Source organism: Cornus florida, unplaced genomic scaffold, assembly GCF_030987335.1.
Source record: "Cornus florida cultivar Cherokee Brave unplaced genomic scaffold, ASM3098733v1 CherokeeBrave_3.0.0_Hap2_Chr08, whole genome shotgun sequence".
Classification (NCBI taxonomy): Eukaryota; Viridiplantae; Streptophyta; class Magnoliopsida; order Cornales; family Cornaceae; genus Cornus; species Cornus florida.
This window is the reverse complement of record NW_026775578.1, coordinates 59,716,265-59,734,912: the sequence shown is the minus strand read 5'-3', so window position 1 is coordinate 59,734,912 and position 18,648 is coordinate 59,716,265. Positions and strand designations below refer to the sequence as shown.

At 36.3% G+C, this 18,648-nt stretch overlaps 2 protein-coding genes across 5 annotated transcripts; both read left to right on the top strand.

Annotated features, from left to right (window-relative positions):
- The first annotated feature begins 1,667 nt into the window (after positions 1-1,667).
- On the top strand, positions 1,668-6,272 carry LOC132271807 (uncharacterized). Of its 2 annotated transcripts, XM_059773294.1 has the most exons (7): positions 1,668-2,072; positions 2,333-2,533; positions 2,622-2,744; positions 2,919-2,956; positions 3,043-3,100; positions 3,240-5,225; positions 5,621-6,272. In XM_059773294.1, the coding sequence occupies exons 1-7, from the start codon at positions 1,995-1,997 to the stop codon at positions 5,864-5,866; spliced, it is 2,730 nt and encodes a 909-aa protein (XP_059629277.1). In that variant the 5' UTR covers positions 1,668-1,994; the 3' UTR covers positions 5,867-6,272. The 2 variants fall into 2 exon arrangements, with proteins under 2 accessions (XP_059629277.1, XP_059629278.1); XM_059773295.1 differs by lacking the exons at positions 1,668-2,072; positions 2,333-2,533 and having other exon boundaries at positions 2,622-2,956; positions 3,043-3,105.
- A 629-nt stretch (positions 6,273-6,901) lies between these two features.
- On the top strand, positions 6,902-17,924 carry LOC132271808 (ribonucleases P/MRP protein subunit POP1). 3 transcript variants are annotated; one of them, XM_059773297.1, is made up of 12 exons: positions 6,905-7,043; positions 7,828-7,906; positions 12,956-13,505; positions 13,792-13,888; positions 14,130-14,237; positions 14,319-14,546; positions 14,745-14,863; positions 14,953-15,483; positions 15,834-15,942; positions 16,020-16,624; positions 17,148-17,315; positions 17,505-17,924. In XM_059773297.1, exons 3-12 carry the CDS (start codon positions 13,060-13,062, stop codon positions 17,701-17,703), a joined length of 2,610 nt encoding a protein of 869 aa, XP_059629280.1. In that variant the 5' UTR covers positions 6,905-7,043; positions 7,828-7,906; positions 12,956-13,059; the 3' UTR covers positions 17,704-17,924. The 3 variants fall into 3 exon arrangements, with proteins under 3 accessions (XP_059629279.1, XP_059629280.1, XP_059629281.1); XM_059773296.1 differs by lacking the exon at positions 7,828-7,906 and having other exon boundaries at positions 6,902-7,043; XM_059773298.1 differs by lacking the exons at positions 6,905-7,043; positions 7,828-7,906; positions 13,792-13,888 and having other exon boundaries at positions 13,297-13,505.
- The last annotated feature ends 724 nt before the right edge of the window (positions 17,925-18,648 follow it).

Here is an 18,648-nt window from a genome sequence, read left to right as displayed (position 1 = left end):
TGTTAAACGATTTTGGACAAAAAAGAAAGTTGCTATGTTAAACGGGATCGCGACTATGTAAAAAATGAGTTTCGGCTCAAATCTCACCATCACAATCCTTAATCAAGTGGGGTTATTTTTTTTTTTTTATTACTAAGAATGTCTCTTAAAAGTAACATTGCTCGTAATTGCGCAAGTATAATTTTGGTGCAGTGTTTCCTCGTGAGAATTTAAAGAAAGTTCATGCTTTTTCTTCAATGAATTGAAGTCATGGCACAGTCCACTACATTTGTAGTTGGAAAGTCATTCTGACATGAAAATGTGGATTGATGAAGTCACGTGACTATACGCGACCACTCTAAAAGGTCACGAGCCAATCACGTATTCTTTATGGTTGCATTACCATACGTACCCTCAAGAAATTGGAGAAATGTCCATCATCCCATGTTTATCAAAAGTTTCCATCCAATTGGGTACTTCGCATTCTCTGGTCCGCCTCCTCTGAAGAACATTGCATTCGGATTCGGATCCTCATTACTCACACATTCGTCCAATAATATGTGTGTAATATAGACTGTCGAATGCAGTACAACACGTGCCATCCGTGTAATATAAACTGTTGAATGCAATACAACACGTGCCATCCTCAGTGTAAAACCCTATAGAATATTAATTCCTTTTCTCTCTGTTTAATGTTTCTAAACCATATGAGGTTTCAAGATCCATAAGTAGTAGTTAAAGCTAGTAACAAAGTCAATATATGAACAAATAGCATGTTTAAGTACCATTAAAAATAATATATGGATATATATATATACGCACATAGAGAGAGAGAGAGAGAGAGCGCACATGGTTTCACGTGCTCCCACCCACTCGAAAAGCAATTTTCCAGGGATAGTTATACCAATAAGGGACTCAATCATGGACATAACTTATCTGTATATTACACTGTACTTGTTCATGGATAAGATTTAAAGGAGCTCTAAGGGTTTGGTCCACATTGTTTCACATCACTTAATTGCATTCCAACACATCAATCAATGGTTGCACCTACAATATACTCACAACCTTCCATGTTGGCCCAATCATTAAACCAAAATTGCCAATGCCAATGACATTCCATAAATGTTAGCCCCAAAACTGCCGACAGGTTCAGCACCAACAACCCTGAACCATGGTCAGTGTACCAAAAGATTGAACCATGGAACTCACCTATCCCAAGATTTTTTTTTTTTTTTGGGCACTCTCATATATATTTCGAATATTACAATCACTTATAAATCATACGTATCATTTAAATATGGATATTTTTGGACCTTGTGAAAATGAGACATCTCAACTTACTATTCGCCTTAGGAGACCACTTATTCACTACATCACCTGTGAGGGTTTTTTTTTTTCATGTTTGCGCGTGTGTAAACTCTGAATATGTGCAATCGCTAAGTTTGAGTATTTTTGCAGTTCGTGAGAATGAGACATCTGAACTTACTATTGGCCTCCCCAACACCACCTGTGTGAGTTAACTGAAGTATCCCTAGTCATTATGAAATTTTGAGGAGAATAAAATTAAAAGTTGACCTACTTTGCAGTTCAAAGTAATTAAGAAAGATATATTGTAAAGGAATAGAGTTATTTTACATCATTCAATTAAAGCTTTGAACTTGGTGACACATGCAAACAAACATGAAAATCTTATGTGATTCAGAGTTGTTTTTTATAATATACTTTATAGTAATAATCTATTATAGAATTATTTTAACTTTATACAGCTCTGATTCTCTTCAACTACATCTCAAATTTGATGAAACTGACAGGCTGCTCACTTCTTTCATGTCATCTTTTGTAAAGGATAGCAAAACACTTTTTCTTGCTTCTAGCTTTAAAACAATATATATGTTAATAAATTAAATTTTTTTTAAAAAAACATAATTTAAGTTTCAGCATTGTTTCAAATCTCTTTTGGGTGAGTGAAATTTGGGATTTTTGAAGAATTCAAAGCATTAATCTGAGCAAAGATGTTCAAGTCATCAAGGTGGAGAAGTGACAAGATCAAGATCAAAGCTGTGTTCAAACTGCAGTTCCAAGCAACTCAGGTACTAATTCTGCTTTTGAATTCAAAAGGGTGTGCTTTAGTTTTGTTTAAAATGGTAACAAACAGCACTAAATTATTGTTTGAAGAGTTGGATATTCAATTCAAGTGAGTTGATCTTCACACACAATGAGTGAAAAAGAGCATATAACTAATGCACTGCAATTAATCAAGTAATTCAAGATCTATATAAATATGATATATCTATATCTATATCTATATATGTATCACCTGGTTTTTGTGTATGGCAATTTTTATTTTCAGGTGCCGGAATCGAAAAAGACTACCTTGATGGTGTCCCTGGTTCCAGCAGATGTTGGGAAGCCAACAGTGAGACTAGGGAAAGCTGCAGTTGTAAATGGAACCTGTTTTTGGGATAATCCAGTCTATGAAACAGTGAAATTAACTAAGGAGCAAAAAACAGGAATATATAATGAAAAATTTTACCATTTCATTGTTTCAAGGGTAAGAAATGTTCACAATTTTCTCAGTTCTTCTCTCTTCATTGAACTGGTTTTCGGTAGAGGTCATCTAATGCTTGCTGATTTTGCAGGGATCATCAAAATCAGGTTATCTGGGAGAGACCTATATTAATTTTGCAGATTTCATAGAAACATCTAAGCCTTTTATAGTCTCTCTGCCCCTCGAGAATTCAATCTCCGGTGCAATTTTACACGTTAGTTCTCGCTCTAATTCTCTAGATTAACCGATAATTTGAATGATATATAACGTCTACGAAAATGAAATTTTTTCTTAAAGAACTGCATTTTGTCATTGTGATGTATATAAATATGGAGAATTTGAATGCCAAAAAAGATTTCTTATATATGATGAAGATGTGTTTAGACAGGTCACAGTTCAGAGGATGCTGGGAAATGTTGATCAAAGGTAATAATCATTTTCATTTCGGCATCTTTATATAAAGAATATGAAAATAATATTGCATTTATTTTTTTGTTTATGGGAATTTTCAGACATGTTGAAGAAAGTGAAGCTCCAATGGCCATATCACAAAATAGCATCTTTATGGAAGTAAGGTCTCACACCAAACATTGTCCATACCAACTGAAATTATCGAATTGAAAGGTCAAATGGCCTTTTTAGCGGCCATTTGGATCATCCGAATAAGGGCAAATAGTAATGAAATGATTCTTGATTTTTTTTTTGATAGGATGAACACTTCAACCAAATTACATCTCAATATGGTGAACAAATGGGCAGCTTCAGAGATCTTCGATTAGAGAATGCTACTGTTTGTCAGGACCACACCGCTCTCAGACAAAGCTCGATGCCTGAGAAGAGATTAATAGAAGCCACTCCAACCGAAAACCAAGTCCATAGGAGATCAAACACGGTCTCAATGGGTTCTATTTCAGATGGAAGTATGGTTGACTCGAGAAATAGCCCCGAGGAGAGCTTCCCAAGAGACAGGTCACAAGAGGCTTCCGATAGATCCATTGAGAGTCTGAGAAGTGAAATTTCAATGCTCGAAAGGCAGGCAGAAGTCTCAGAATTGGAGTTGCAATCTCTTCGGAAGCAAGTTGTGAAGGAGAGCAAAAGGGGACATGACCTATCAAGAAAAGTTGTTAGCCTAAATGAGGAGAGAGATGCACTTCAAACAGAATGTGAAAAGCTCAAGAAATATGTTGATGCAGACGTTTCGAATCAGTTGCAGATGGAAATTGAAAATTTAAGGGCTCTATTACATGAAGTTAGGAAAGAGCGTGATCACGAAAAAGACTCGAATAGCACTCTGCGGTTGCAGCTGCACAAGACAGAAGACTCCAACTCTGAATTAGTTCTTGCAGTAAGAGACCTTGATGAAATGTTGGAGCAAAAAAACGGAGAAATATCCGAACTCTCCAGCATAGCAAAAGCCAGTCAAAATGCTGAAGAGGAAGTCGACTTGCTAAAGCAGAAGATTTCAGATCTGTCTGGTGAAATAGAGGTCTACAAGAAAGAGAGAGTGGAGCAAAAGCTGCATGCGGAACAGCTTGCAGTGAACTATGAGGTCTTAAAACAGGAAAACCGAGATGTCTCTTCAAAGTTAGGGCAGAACCAAATAGAACAGATGAAGCAGCATAATGAATGCTTAGAAATGTCGGCAATTATAAAAGAGTTCAAATTCGAGGTAGAAAGTTTAGAGAACGAAATCAAGAAGCAGACAATAGAATTATCAGAATCTTCGGATACTATCAATCAGCTTGAAACTCAAGTAAAGAGTTTGGAGAATGAACTGGAGAAGCAGGCAGAAAGTTTTGAGGATGATCTTGGAGCAATGACACGCGCCAAAGTTGAGCAGGAGCAGAGGGCCATCCAAGCAGAGGAGGCCTTGAGAAAGACAAGATGGAATAATGCTAATGCAGCTGAGCGGCTTCAGGAGGAATTCAGAAGGCTTTCTGTGGAGATGGCATCTAAGTTTGATGAAAATGAGAAGAAGGCCATGAAATCAGTTGCAGAAGCTAATGATCTGCGTCAACAGAAAAGCAGGCTGGAAGAATTGCTCCAGAGAGCTAATGAAGAGCTTGGGATAACTAAGGATCAGTATGAAGTAAAACTGCAAGAGCTCTCAAATCAAACAGATATGAAAGCAAAGCAAATAGAGAGAATGTCATTGGAACTTGATGAGAGGTCTGCGCAAGTCCAAAATATTGAAAAGCTCAAGGAAGAATCACTAGAGGCTTTCACAATTGAGATCCAATCGCTCAAAGGCGAGATAAAAAAGCTCAAAAGGGAGAAGAATGGTCCCTCTGCCAAGGCAGAGCAGAAAGAAAAATTGAGAGATGAGATGGAACACGCAAAGACATCAAATGGTGAACAAGAGATGCTGCAAAGATGGAGTAATGAAAGAGAAGAACTTAAGAGAGAATTTGATTCAGCAAGGAAGGATGCAGAAAAGTTACAGGAGGAATTAGGTACATTGAGGTCTTTGAAGGACGAAAAGGAGACGATAATTGGGACTCTTCAGTCAGAAGTGGAAAAGCTTAGAGCTCAATATAATGATTTGAAACATTGCTTGTTCAAAGTTGAACAGGAGAATGAAAATCTGAGGAAACAGGTGTTTGTATTAGAGGGTGACCAACAGAAGAAGGATGAGGCAATCACCAGTTTAAAGAAGAAATTGAAGAGTCATGGTGAACAAGTTACTTATTCAAAGGTAAACAAATCTGCCCCATTTTATTTTGAATATTATCTAACAGTAAGAATATAGTTGTTTTCCATATTAAAACAAGAAATGAAAAAAAAAAAGAAAAAAAGAAAAAAAAGATTAGGTGTACAAAGCTATTTATGTGTCAGTTGTAGTACTTTCTCCATGGAAGTGCAGAAAATCCTACTTCTATATTATAGTACTTTCTCCAGCCCTTGGAATTTTAAATGAATTATTTTGAATAAATGTTTGATCAATCTCTAGAGAAAATCCCATTAAGTTCAAGTATAAATCAAGTTAAATTACCTAGATTTTTTGTGTGATCCAAACTTAAATTTACTTCTACTAATACGTATGAATATATCAGATAGTGACTCAGGATAGCACTACTTTTTGACATACAGGAAGTACAGCATTTGGAGAAGAGAACTACAGAAGGCAAGTCAAAGCAAAGTGGAGTTGACTCCAATCAGACCGAGTTGTTAACTGATGTAGCATTACTGATGGAAAGGAACAAAGTCATGGAACGAGAGCTAAAAGAAATGGAAGAGAGATATTCAGAAATAAGTCTGAAATTTGCAGAGGTAGAAGGCGAAAGGCAACAACTTGTAATGACCATACGTTGTCTGAAGAACGGTAAGAAGAATTAGCATTTTCGAAGATGCTGCATGCATGCTTGAAACTGTAAGCTAGAGAAGGCGAGGCATTGGTGTGACAAGCAGCAAGTATAGTTTATTTAGAGTTTGATCAAATAAAACATACCATGTATATCAATAACACAGTTGTTATAACATTCTTTGCACATTTGTTGAAACATTCTTTAACTGAAAAACTATCAAATGAGAGCAACTAGGGTGAGAAGATACCATCTGCAATTCTGTCAAAGCTCTCTGTGACAAGGCGCCATAATGCACGAGGAAAGCAATGTCGATATGCTGCTTTTACACACTGAGGACTGTCTTCAAGAAGTTAGAACTCAATTTTGATTGCTGGTGGTGGAAATTTGGTTAATTTGGTGGAAATTTGATTGCGGATGGGAATGCTTTTATTGTGTTATGAAGTTGCTCTTAATTTCTCAGTTTGTAATCTTCCTTCACCTTGTCAGACTTAACATAAACTGTTTATAAACAGAGAAGAACTTATATACATTCTTTACAAAGAAGCACAAATAAGATAAAAAATCAAACCAATGTATCTAAAATTTTAGTAACATAGAATTATCACATTAATCTTAAAATTAATTCATCATTTGCTATGGTATATATATGAAGCAGGTTGAACATCCAAAGGCCAAGAAAAGTATCATGTTCATTTAAATTAAAAAAAAAAAAATAGAAAAGAAAAATGAAAAAAGGAAGAGGAGATATACTCAAATGCTTGGCAAGAAGAAAAATGCTTTCTAAAACACTAACTCAATTATTTTATAGCATGAGTTCCACTTTTAAAAATATTTAAGAGTAGATAAAGGGCGGGAAAAAAGGGAAAAAAAAAAAAAAAAAAACCCTATTTGGAGAAGTATAGACCGTAAAGATTTTTTAAATACAGTAATAAAGATACTTTTGGATACCAGTACTTTTTTTTTTTTTTTCCAGGCAAAATTGAAATTTTATTCTAATAAAGAGGGGTCAGATTGTAATACTAAAGGATTTATAGGTTAACAGTTAATAAGACAAAAAAGGGCTTAAAACCCAAGTGCGATGTAGGGGGATGGAAAAAACGAAAAAAAAAAAAGGTTAGGGCAAGTTTTTCTGACGACACAATCTGCGTCGACCCTCAGCCGGACGCAGCCTCCGCTATCGCCTCAGGCTCAGGTGACACCGTGACAAGGTATGTTCATCCTCTCTCTCTCTTCTCTCTCCTTTTGCATGAATCGATCTTTTTTTTTTTTTTTTCCTCTCCCGAAGTCCACTCCAGTCTCACAACAGCAGCAACCATACGAAAATTGAGGATCCCTTCTAGTGGGTTGAGGACCTAACGTAATAATTATCTTTTTCGATCTCTAAATTATGCTCATACTTAAAAGTGCCAAATTAAGGGTTTTTTATTTATTTTTATTTTTATTTTTTTTATATGAAGTTACATACCACCATTATTGATGTTATTTGAAGTTGGCTCAGCTAGAATTTCAGTTAATAATACTGTCAATGCACTTGCCATCAGAATGTACAAACACATGGAAATCAAGAGCAGGCTTTAACAAAACAAAAGTTAATGGTTTTTTCTATTAATTTGCACAGGTTTTCTGTAGCAATGATCAATCAATCACTGCTACTAAAGTTGATTCCTCATCCTGAAATCAAGAAAGGGGTAATTGGCTCCCAAAAAAAAAAAACACACAAAAACACACACAAAGCTCCAATGAAAACTCCAGCTAGGAGATCATTTGACCATTGATTTTAGATTATTTTTATATTATATTTATTCTATGATCGGCAATGCTTAGTTATTATTGTTTCTGTTTGATTCTCCATCCGTTTTATGTCAAGTGTGATCTTCTTTCACATGCTAGCAGGACACTCTTCTTAGGATCGGCAATGCTTAGTTATTATTGTTTCCGTTTGATTCTCCATCCATTTTCTTTTAATTGTGATCTTCTTTCACATGCTAGCAGGACACTCTTCTTAGAATCTTGTGAGGTTATTTGCCTTGATCATTGCATATTGAGGACACTCTTCTTAGGATCTCGTGAGGTTATTTGCCTTGAACATTTACTTTGATATAAAGTTGAATTTTGATTTTTGTGACTAAATTGTGTTGAATATTTCATTTTAATTTTTTGATGTAAACTGGATTGTGCTTTTTTTAAAACACCAAGACCGGGTTTTCTTTTGTATGTTTTCAACATTAATATATTTTTTGTTCTTATCATCTCATATTAATGAAAATTCCGCATTCCTATAATTTTTGTGGCTATGAAAATTTCGCACTCTTTAATTGATAGATTTATTGTTATTAGTTACCTGTCTTATGCACACTGCACATGCGCACAATTATTTATTGGTGGTGATAGATTTATAGTTATTAGTTGTCTTATGCAAATTGCACAGGCGCACAATTATTTATTGGTGGTGATAAAAATTTATAGTTATTAATTAGTTGTCTTAAGCACATTGCACAGGCGCACAATTATTTATTGGTGGTGATAAAAATTTATAATTATTAGTTAGTTGTCTTAAGCACACTGCACAGACGCACAATTATTTATTGGTGGTGATAGATTTATAGTTATTTGTTAGTAGTCTTATGCACACTGTACAGACACAATTATTTGTTGGTGGTGATAAATTTATAGTTATTAGTTAGTTATCTTATGCACATTGCACAGGTGCACAATTATATTAGCTATAGAATTTGAAAACATCATATGAAAATTCCGCACGCTTATAATTTTTTTTTGCACGTGTGAAACTTAAGGGCCTCACATTTGAAAGTTTGCCTAGGGCCTCTCAAAATATTTGAAATCTAGGGGCCGGCCCTTACTGGATACGGTTTGTTCAGGCACCAATGGTCTGTCCTACCACCCAACTGCGCCACAAGCCTTGTTGATTTCTTTCACCTTTTTGCATCTTGAAGGAGGCTTGAGATAGTTTTCAGTACTTAAGCTCATAGTTGTCAAAGGCGCGCGCTTGGGGCGCCTCAGGCGCAAAGCGCATCAATTGCGCCTTGCACCAGCCCAGGCGAGTCGTGTTGCCTTAGGGACGCTCTTGTTACACAGGCGTGTCAGGCTCAAGGCGCAATAAAGGAGCGCCTGACTGAAGTTATAGGGTAAAGTGCAAGAAACCCCCCATACTTTCAAGGACAAAAACACAAAACCCCCCATGAATTAAATAATGCCCCCTGAACTATTCAAAATGTGCAATTTAAGGACAAAATTAAAATAGTACCGGAGCTCACTGGAAATATTTAATTACCAAATTGGCCTTAAATGAACCGACACCGTTTGGAATGTTTATTGTAGTTTGTCAAGTAGCAATCTTAAAAACCAATATATGGCGACAACGCAGCACCTTATCAACAAGCTTCACCTACCCTTCAACGTTTTAGCGCCAAACAACTTCAATACAGACTCCAATCTAAAAAGTTGACTTTGAAACTCAATTTGGAAACCATAGCTCATTCCATACAGATTTACACTACTCACTTTAGCAGCCAAACACCAACACTTGTACTAGACCCACCTATATACAAGCCACACACACACACATATATATAGAAAGAGAGAGAAAGGGATATGCACAGACCCACCTTGTCGATCCCTTCACCGAATTCAAATACCGCACCTTCGATCGCAATATTGAGAATCTTTTTCCTGATTTTTCGAAATTGCCTATTTGTTTCTTCACTTGCCTCCAAAATTTCTCTCTTTGGCTATCTTCACCGCTGCCGGTGCAATATCGCCTCCCCTCCCGCCAGTGCAATATTGCCTCCCCTCACCAACAGTCAACGGAGGAAACTTTTCATAGCTCGTCGTCGCAATATATATATATATATATATATATATATATATATATATATATATATATATATATAGTTGAATAGAGGCCACGGATCTTGTATACTGTTGATTTGTTAGATCCAATAAAATAATGTTAAGCCATTTCGATGCATAATTGGTTTTGGAAAACGAAGAGAACCCAAATAAAAGGGATTTTACAAATTTAATGGTGGAGGACGAATAGTTCAGATTGGGGTTTGTTTGTTTGTCGCGCGAACGGCACAAGTGTGGTGATTGATTTATCAAACAACGAAGATGAACGTGACCGGCGTGACATTGATGCTGGTGAGACACAAGCTCGGCGATCTTGAGCATGTCTTGTTGTGGTAATTGAAAGATTGAGTACATGTAGTTGGAATTGGAATTGGAGTTTTGATGCACTCTATCCGATTATTTTGTGTGTCGTTGCGGTTGGAGTTGTAGGGGGTTGCAAAGTGAGACCTCCACAGAGGTGGCGATGGCAATTTGTGAATGAAAGTTAGGGTTAGCAATAAACAATTTGGGGGTTTCAGATTTTATTCCTTAATTATCCCATAAGTAATAAGGGTAGTACCGGCATTTTAAAATTATAACGTAGGTTACATGATAATCAAAGTTTTTTTTTGCAAAAATTGAAATAGTTTTGAGAGTTTTCTATCAAAATAAAAGTTCAGGGTTTTTTTGGGGGGAGAGAGTAAAGATTAGGGGGATTTATGCGCTTTACGATTGTTTATTTAGTTGCTCAATTTAGTCAATTGTTATTACTAATTTTAAGGTGATTTGGGCCCCACCACATGTTATAGTGCTGAAAAGTGGTAATTTTAAGTTAACTGACCCCACCACCACATGTTATATTGCTGAAAAGTGGTAATTTTAAGTTAACTGGACCCGACCACCACATGTTATATTGCTGAAGGGTGTAAAGAACGTAACCAAAAATACCCTCTCAGTCCGTTGACAATTTGGGGCTCTCTCTGGTGTGCGATCGTAGGTATGCTCTCTCTCCTCTCTTCTTCTTCTTCTCAGCCAATCCATGAGTTAGGTTTTTTCTTTTTTTTCCTTTCTTCCTCATTCTCCTTTCTCTCTTCTTCATCCCCCTTCAGCACCTTCTCTCTCTTCTTTTTCTCTTCCCTTCAGCATCTTCTCTCTTCCTTCTCCTCTTCTTCATCCCCCTTCTGCAGTTTGTCTCTCTGTTTTCTCTCTCTCTCTCTCTCTCTCTCTCTCTCTCTCTCTCTCCCCTTTGGTAACTTCTCTGTTCTTCTTCTTCTTCTTCTTCTACAACAAATTTTCATTATTTTCCCCTAGTTTTCTGTTTTCATCGTAGTTCTGATCCTTTTTAATTTAATTTAATTTTTTCACTTCTCCTCCCCTTAGGCAGTTTCTCTCATCCAAGTTCAGCCCTCCCCCCCGCCCCCCCCTCCTCAGCAGCTTCTTCTTCTTCAGCAGCAGCTTCTCTCTTCTCTATTTTCTCTGCTCTTTTTTATTTATTTTTTGGTAATTGCCATGTTATTGTTGTTAATTTCCATGTTTTTGCTGAATTGCTGTTGATTGCCACATTATTTTCTGTTAATTTCCATGTTATTGCTGTATTTGCTGTTGATTGCCACATTATTGCTGAATTTGCTGTTGATTGCCAAATTATTTTCTGTTAATTTCCATGTTATTGTTGTAAATTTCGTTGTTATTGCTGTATTTGTTGTTGATTGCCACATTATTGCTGTTCTTTTACGTGTTTTGTGTCACGTGCGCCTCGCCTTGCGTCTTGCGCCTCAAGCTCCAGGAGACCTTGGCGCCTTAGTGCTCCTTGAGACCTTTAACAACTATGTTAAGCTTCTTAGGAAGTAGGCTTGAGATAGTTTTCAATATTAAAAAAGAAGAAGAGAGGGAAAATTTGTTAATAAAAATTTAGGTTGCATATTTGATAACAAACAGAAAAAACAACTGACATCAGCCAACATTTTGTGTCATTTTTCACCAATGGTATATGAATCTGTTGCCTACATCTACTCCCACAAGCTATGTTGTTAAAATAAAGCTCTTGTAAATATAATTTTTTATGTATTATCAATGAAGTGTATGTGAATGCGTTTATGTTGCGTTTGGAACCACCGAATCGGTACCTTGGAATTGGAGAAAAATTAGTTTAAACTTTGAACTAAATTTCCTCCAATTCCAAATCCAAGGTGCCGATTCAGTGCTCCCAAACATAGGGTTCATTTTATTGAAAGAGAATGTGATCCTTCTTTGGCATTTATAGGTAGTATTAATATTACCTAGTAATTGATAGATATATAATAGTTCTATAAGCTGATAAATTGAGCTTGGTTTGGCTATTTATAAGGCTATTGTAATGAATTGAGTTATAAAAGGGTCCTCTTTACTAGTTCACTTGTGTGTATTTTGGATATTTTTCAAGCTCAATTTGTTACGCTTTAGCACTTAATGGTAGTAACTAGGTCATCTCTGTATAGCATATTCACTGGATTAATGATTTATCTACTGAAGTTTTATTGGAATAAGTAACGTATCATTTAACTTCCATTATGTAGGAAGTAGGAACTGCACTTTTTTTTTGGGGGGTAGGCTAATTACACCCCATTTATAGAATATATCAAGTTTAATAATTTGTGGAGGGAATACATTAAATTTGTAAAATATGTGAACTTTAACATGTTATGGCTGGAAACACTCATTATTTGTGGTTGCATGAGTTTTAACTTTGCAATCGATTCGTAATTGTAATTGGAAATATAGCTTGGGAATTGCTCTTGAAAAAAGGTATACTTTATGTAGGATGTAAAACTTTTGTTTATAGGGTCACCGACATACTGGCGCTTTGGTGAAAATTCGGCTGTGTTTTGCCTAAACATGGTACTCCTGTTGAGGGCTACATGGAATGTGTTAATGACATTTCAATTACCAAAAGAGAATATAGCACAGTGGACATCTTGATTGCACATACAAGCTCTACAGCTGAGTTTATTCATCTGTTAAGCTTTAGTAATCATTTCTAGTATCTTATGGCAATATCATAAGACATTTGTGTAAATCCATTTGTAAGAACTTCATTTTGAAGCACAACTCAAAATTTGGTGCATATGTTCATTTCCAACTAATGCCTCAATGTCTATAAACTTCATTTCAAGGAGGCCATTTGGTTAAGCTGTGCATTGATTCCAACTGCACAAATTGCAGTTATCTTTATTTAATATCTTTTCCTCTCTGGATGTCCATTGAACTTTACATTTATACCTTTGCTTTTCAGCTTGTGGCTCTACTGTGAAGGAGCAGACGGTCCTATGCATAAAGTGTGTTATATTGTTTCACCTCAGAAATGTTGATGTGTTGATTTGGATTCAATTTTGTCTTATGGCCACCAATGGAAGCAGACAACCTCAAGTCTCAACAGCTCTACCTCCTCGCACCCTTAATGTGCAGAAATTTGCAGAATCTAGATCTTCTGAACTAGAAACTCTTCACTCAATCATTGCGAACCGATTAAACAATGATTTTCGGTCTCGGAGAAGCAAAAGGAGAAGAACCACTGGGTATGACAATCGAACTGCAAAGAATAGATATAGAAAGAAGCAGAAACTTGGAGTAGTGGATGCGAGCAATGATGTTGCTTCTGAGAAAGATGAGAAGAAGCCTCCTCGTCATATTCGTCGAAAACTTGAACTCAAAAAGAATCCTGAGATTGGCTTTTGTACTTCGGGGGATGGGACGAAGAGGTTGAGAACACACGTATGGCATGCAAAGCGGTTCACAATGACAAAGCTTTGGGGTTTCCACCTTCCTCTTGGTTTGCAGGGCAGGTAACACATTCTTGCTTTTACCAAAAGTGCAGACATAACAATTGGATTTGGTTATTTTCCAATCCTATAGATTCAATTCATATAGGAATTACATGGGTAATGCACTGAAGAAGTGAAGACCAGTTTAATTTAGTGTAATTCTTTCTGTATGTGTTTTCTTCTCCATATACAACTAAAAGAACAACGAAGCCTTTTCCCAACATGTTTTCTTGTCCTTACGAGGAAGAAATAATGCCAACAACTCCTATTGATAGACAATTCATTTTTCATGCATTGTATGATGTAGAGGAACAGGTTCAAGGGCTCTCTTGAAGAGGTTAAAACACGGAGTTCTCATGCATGATGCAAGCTACTATGGTGCTGTCCAACTGGAAGGTCCAGAGGCAGGCATTTTCTTTATTACAACTTACAAGATTTTGATTGTCGATTCACTCCTATTTTATTTATTGTTTTTTTCTCTTTTGTTATCCTGTAATGGTTGTGACATATTGAGCGATAGCAATGTATTCTGACTGGGAGGATGCATTAATAAATTCCATGGCCCATCAAGTTCTGTAATGCTCTATATCTCTTCCCCGATCAAATAATTAACCAAGCTTGGTTTGTTATGTTATTTTCTTCCAGGATTCATTATTGGCTGTTCTAAGCATTGTACTTGTGTCTTCTCCATCAGCACATTCTGAAGATATCTCACATTCTGTACTCTCTGGCGTTATCTATCGAAATGCTATGGTGGGTGAGCCATTATATGCTCTTCTATGCAACATGGGCCACATAAAAATCTGGGATATCTGATTTCCTTGTTTTTCGCAGCTTCATCATGTTGGAGCTCCCTTTTCTTGTCCCATTGCTCCAGTGACGTATATGTGGCGACCTTCTCATCAGCAGTACGTAGGTGTGGACGGGGACAATAACACTGATGGATGTGACAAGCCTCAGAAAATCAACAATTGTTCTTCCTCCCGCCAGTTGTGGGTATGGATACATGCTGCAAGCTTTAGAGAAGGACATAATGCTCTAAAATTTGCTTGTCAAAAGCAGGTAAGGTATAGATATCCCTGATCCTGTGGATGTTTAAATTATTTATAACTTATACCCTCTAGTTGTTGGGTAACAAATATGATGCTAAAGAAATGTACACACACGTCAATGTAATGCTTTACTTTATTATTTATGTATTTTTATCTTTAATTTTCAGGCGACATATATGTTTAATAACCATGTGCCAGTTCTTTTCAGATGGATGAGACTGGCATCTTGATTAGTTGTATCTCACTTGAGGGTCAACTTGCAAAATTGGAAGTGATGGGATCAAGAACATGTCATCTTCTTCAAATGATGTTGCATCCTGTTACCTGGTGAGATATTCAAACGTATAACCTAGTTCATGCGTCATATTACACTAAATGAGTTAAAAATGACTGAATTTTGTCTTATGACTATGCAGTATTTTAGAGAATTCTTGGCAATTAAAAAAATGTTCTGTTGTGGAGGCTGATGGTGAAACTCGACTTAAGAATTTTTCCATCTTTGATAGTGAAGATCATACATCTTCTTCCGCAATTATCTCCCTTAAAGTCATTGATCCTCGTGCTTTGACTGAGAAGAGAGTGGCAGTTGCTCCTGAAGCAAAATCTAGTAGTATACTAGGTCATGTACGGAACGATGAAATTAATGGGCACATGAACTTGGCAGATAATCCAAACAAGAAATCAGAATTACACTCGTCACTATGGTCTAAACCTGAAGAAATAAGTGATTTATCTGAGTGTATTGATTTGTGGGATGTCAGTAACGGTTTTGATCCTCCAGTGGAAGAAAGTGTTCTTTGCATGGAAAAACAACACCAGCAGCTGGATTTCTTTCGCCTTGGTAATAAAAATTTGGGAGCAGCAAATGTTTCAAGCAAGGGACGGTGTTCTAGATTTTGCCCTATTATGCTTCTGAAAAATGATAACCAGAAGGGCTCAGTTATAAGGTAATTTATTCTGTTCTTCACTTACCCCCCAATAAAGAAAGAAGAAAACTATCTTCTTGTATTTGGTATTAATTATATTCAAATTAGTTTTCTTAAATTTTCTTGCTCGTAGTTCCTGGTGTTGGAATACCCATTGGATAAGAACCTGAATATTTCTTCCGCCTCTGAATTTGAAGCTGTCCATGTAATTTAGCTTTGTAGCTAGTGTGATTGGGAGACTTTGTCCTTTTCTTTTTGGTGCTTGTTCTGTGTATATCGTTGTGAAAGCATAATGCACTTTTTCTGGTATATATGAACTTTTTAATAATGGAAATCCTTAAAGTGCCTGATAGCATTGTTGCTTCTTTCAGGTGGTCTGTTATACTCCCGTTGAGTTGGGTCAAAGCCTTTTGGGTTCCTCTGGTCTCCCATGGCGCTCATGCCATAGGTTTGAGAGAGAAGCACTGGATTGCTTGTGAAGTAAGTACTTGCACCTTATTTTGTTCAGCATCATTATCAAGTTGTAAATTTTAGTCATAAGCAAATTTCTTTGACAGGGTGGGTTGCCATATTTTCCCTCAGATTTTCCTGATTGCAGAGCATACTCTTGCTTCATGGCAACTGAAGCAGCTGCCGCTGATAAGAAAGAAAAACTTCGTCCTCCTGCCGTGAGATGTTTTAATGTTCCTATTCCACCTCCATGGGACTGTGTTCGGTTTGCTTTTGACAAAAAATCATCTACATTGGGAGATGCTCAAAGTCATTTCGAAGAACTCTATGCTAAAAATACAGTTGACTGCAACTCATTTACAAAATCAGATTGTGAAAATTGCGAGACAGCTGCACTTGGTTCTCATGTTGTGTCATCATTTGAGGGATTTGTAGTGAGAACATCCTATATGCTGTCTGAGTTCTTGAATAATATCAATGGTGAGCATTTGCTTTTATTCCCTAACATGCCTGATGGTAAGAAACGTATTTCTAAGTTTATGAAGGATGAAGGAAAGCTCAGTTGTCAAAATCGGGCCATCTCCCTGTTAAATTATGATAACAAACTATGTTTCCTTAGAGTTCTTCTCCACGCTTACAAAAAAGGTGTTTTTGAAGAGGGAGCAGTGGTTTGTGCACCTCATCTTACTGATATAACGTTGTGGATGTCCAGGTAACTGCTCTCTTAGCTGCTTTTCAAGTATCTGTACTTGTTCCTATTACCATATATACAACCATTTGTGTAAGTTGTCATCTGGATTATTTGCTTACTAGGGTGAAAACTCTTTGCTTGTTCTTTGCGGGTTATGTGCAATCAGGGGAGGGGATTTATGGGTTTCTAGAACAAAAATTTACTTGTTAGATTCTGTTTTTCTGGAAAAAAGTTGATCTGCAGATGATCTAATTATATAATTTTCTGGTTTAATTTATAATTTTGTATTAATCATATCACAATTGCTTCCACCTAACTTATTGGGACTATAATACAATTTTGTGAGTAATGGGTTTTCCATTAAGAATTTGTATCTAGGGGTTATTGTAGGCCAGACTATCATATCAGTCGTTGGCTAATTTTCAAATCTGTCCATATATCATAATTACGATAAAAATTGAACCAAAAGAGAATGGGAAAAAGAAGAAAGCAAGGGTTGTTAAGTATGCCTTTAACTAAATATCTCTGCTTCTGAATGATGCAGATCAGGCAGTAATGATGGAGAAATTCTACTACCTCAGTCCTCATTGAGATCATTCTTTGTACAACAACCATCTGGTAAATGGGAACTTCAGATACCGGATGACCCTGTAGCCAGGGAATCACATAGGTGGCCAATTGGTTTTGTCACAACTGGATTTGTTCGAGGAAGGTTAGTATTACTTGCCTACTCCACTTCTCAAAGAATTCATACACTCAGCATTTTGGATATCTCTAGGAGTAGGACCCAACTGAGCATTAGGTAGGTTTTCGGAAAGAAGAGGACATAAACCATGTTAATAGCTAACTTCAGTTCCTACTCTTCAATATTTTATTGAATTTGGTATCTGTGGATATGCAGCAAGAAGCCAGTGGCGGGAGCTATGTGTGAGGCGGTCTGTCTTGCTCGCCTCAGAGAAGAGCAGTGGAATTCAATGCCCGTGAAGCAAAGAAGGATGGAGATATTCGTCCTGGTTAGGAATCTGAGGTCTACGGCATATAGGCTTGCTCTTGCTACCATTGTCCTGGAACGTTGGGACGAAGATCTGGAGTACGTGTAAGCTCTGCTGCTTTCAGTCCTCGGCAAGTTTTAATGTTATGATGGAGGGCACTGAAATGTGTCGCAAAATTTTGCTTAGCCATTTCTAGTTGGGTATGTATATTAGATATTAGGCTGTTAATGTCTTTCCATCCAAATGCCGGTGGAGAGCATTGCTCTGTAAGATTTTCCTTTTCTTAAGTTTATATAAAATATAAAAACAGGGTGCATTGGAATTACTCATATTGATATGCCATTTGAGCTTGCAGTCTGTAATTCCGTTGCTGTTTTTTTTTTTTTTTTTTTTTTTTTGGGGGACAAATTAGGGAAGGGAGGACTCGAACACGGACGTGCTTGCTTTGGGTGATACTCTTAAAGTCTTAATAGGCATTTTTTGGACTAATTCTGGGAGAGCAAAAAGTGTTGAACGAATTGAAAATCACAAACCAGTACAAAAATTTATTTGATTGACACTTTTTTAAAACTCTGACAAAAAATATGTTGGTTCTCAATATATATGTATATATAGTTTATGAAAACTGTTTCAGAAAAGTAAACATACTATACTAAACTGGCCCATTGCTTGCTACTGGATTGAAACGGAATCGCTTGAAATAGACATATAGGTTCATAATTTTACATGCTAAGTGTAGATTTTCTGAAAATAAAAATTACATTTTAATTGTACTTGGGTCAATAATTCATGGTTATAAATTTTAGATATACAAATTTTTTTAATATATATATATATATATATATATATATATATTTATTTATTTATTTATTTATTATTATTTATAAGGGACATTGTGCTGATTACTGATTTAATAAAAGTTGAAAGGTTTGTGCATAGCTTTTTTTATTTATTTTTATTTTAACTTTATAAGTGATTCTAATAACTTCATTAATAATGAAAGATATGTCCGGCCTTAAAGATTTAAAAAAATTCTTATCGTCGAGTCAATCT

What these genes read in the sequence shown, in the direction of transcription:
- LOC132271807 (XM_059773294.1), top strand. Translation starts at nt 1,995, where the DNA reads ATGTTCAAGTCATCAAGGTGGAGAAGTGACAAGATCAAGATCAAAGCT. An exon ending in TCTCCGGTGCAATTTTACAC is followed by an intron (nt 2,745 to 2,918) that starts GTTAGTTCTCGC and finishes GTGTTTAGACAG; the next exon opens with GTCACAGTTCAGAGGATGCT. An exon ending in AACAAGTTACTTATTCAAAG is followed by an intron (nt 5,226 to 5,620) that starts GTAAACAAATCT and finishes TTTGACATACAG; the next exon opens with GAAGTACAGCATTTGGAGAA.
- LOC132271808 (XM_059773296.1), top strand. Translation starts at nt 13,060, where the DNA reads ATGGCCACCAATGGAAGCAGACAACCTCAAGTCTCAACAGCTCTACCT. An exon ending in TCCAACTGGAAGGTCCAGAG is followed by an intron (nt 13,889 to 14,129) that starts GCAGGCATTTTC and finishes ATTTTCTTCCAG; the next exon opens with GATTCATTATTGGCTGTTCT. An exon ending in ACTGGATTTGTTCGAGGAAG is followed by an intron (nt 17,316 to 17,504) that starts GTTAGTATTACT and finishes GTGGATATGCAG; the next exon opens with CAAGAAGCCAGTGGCGGGAG.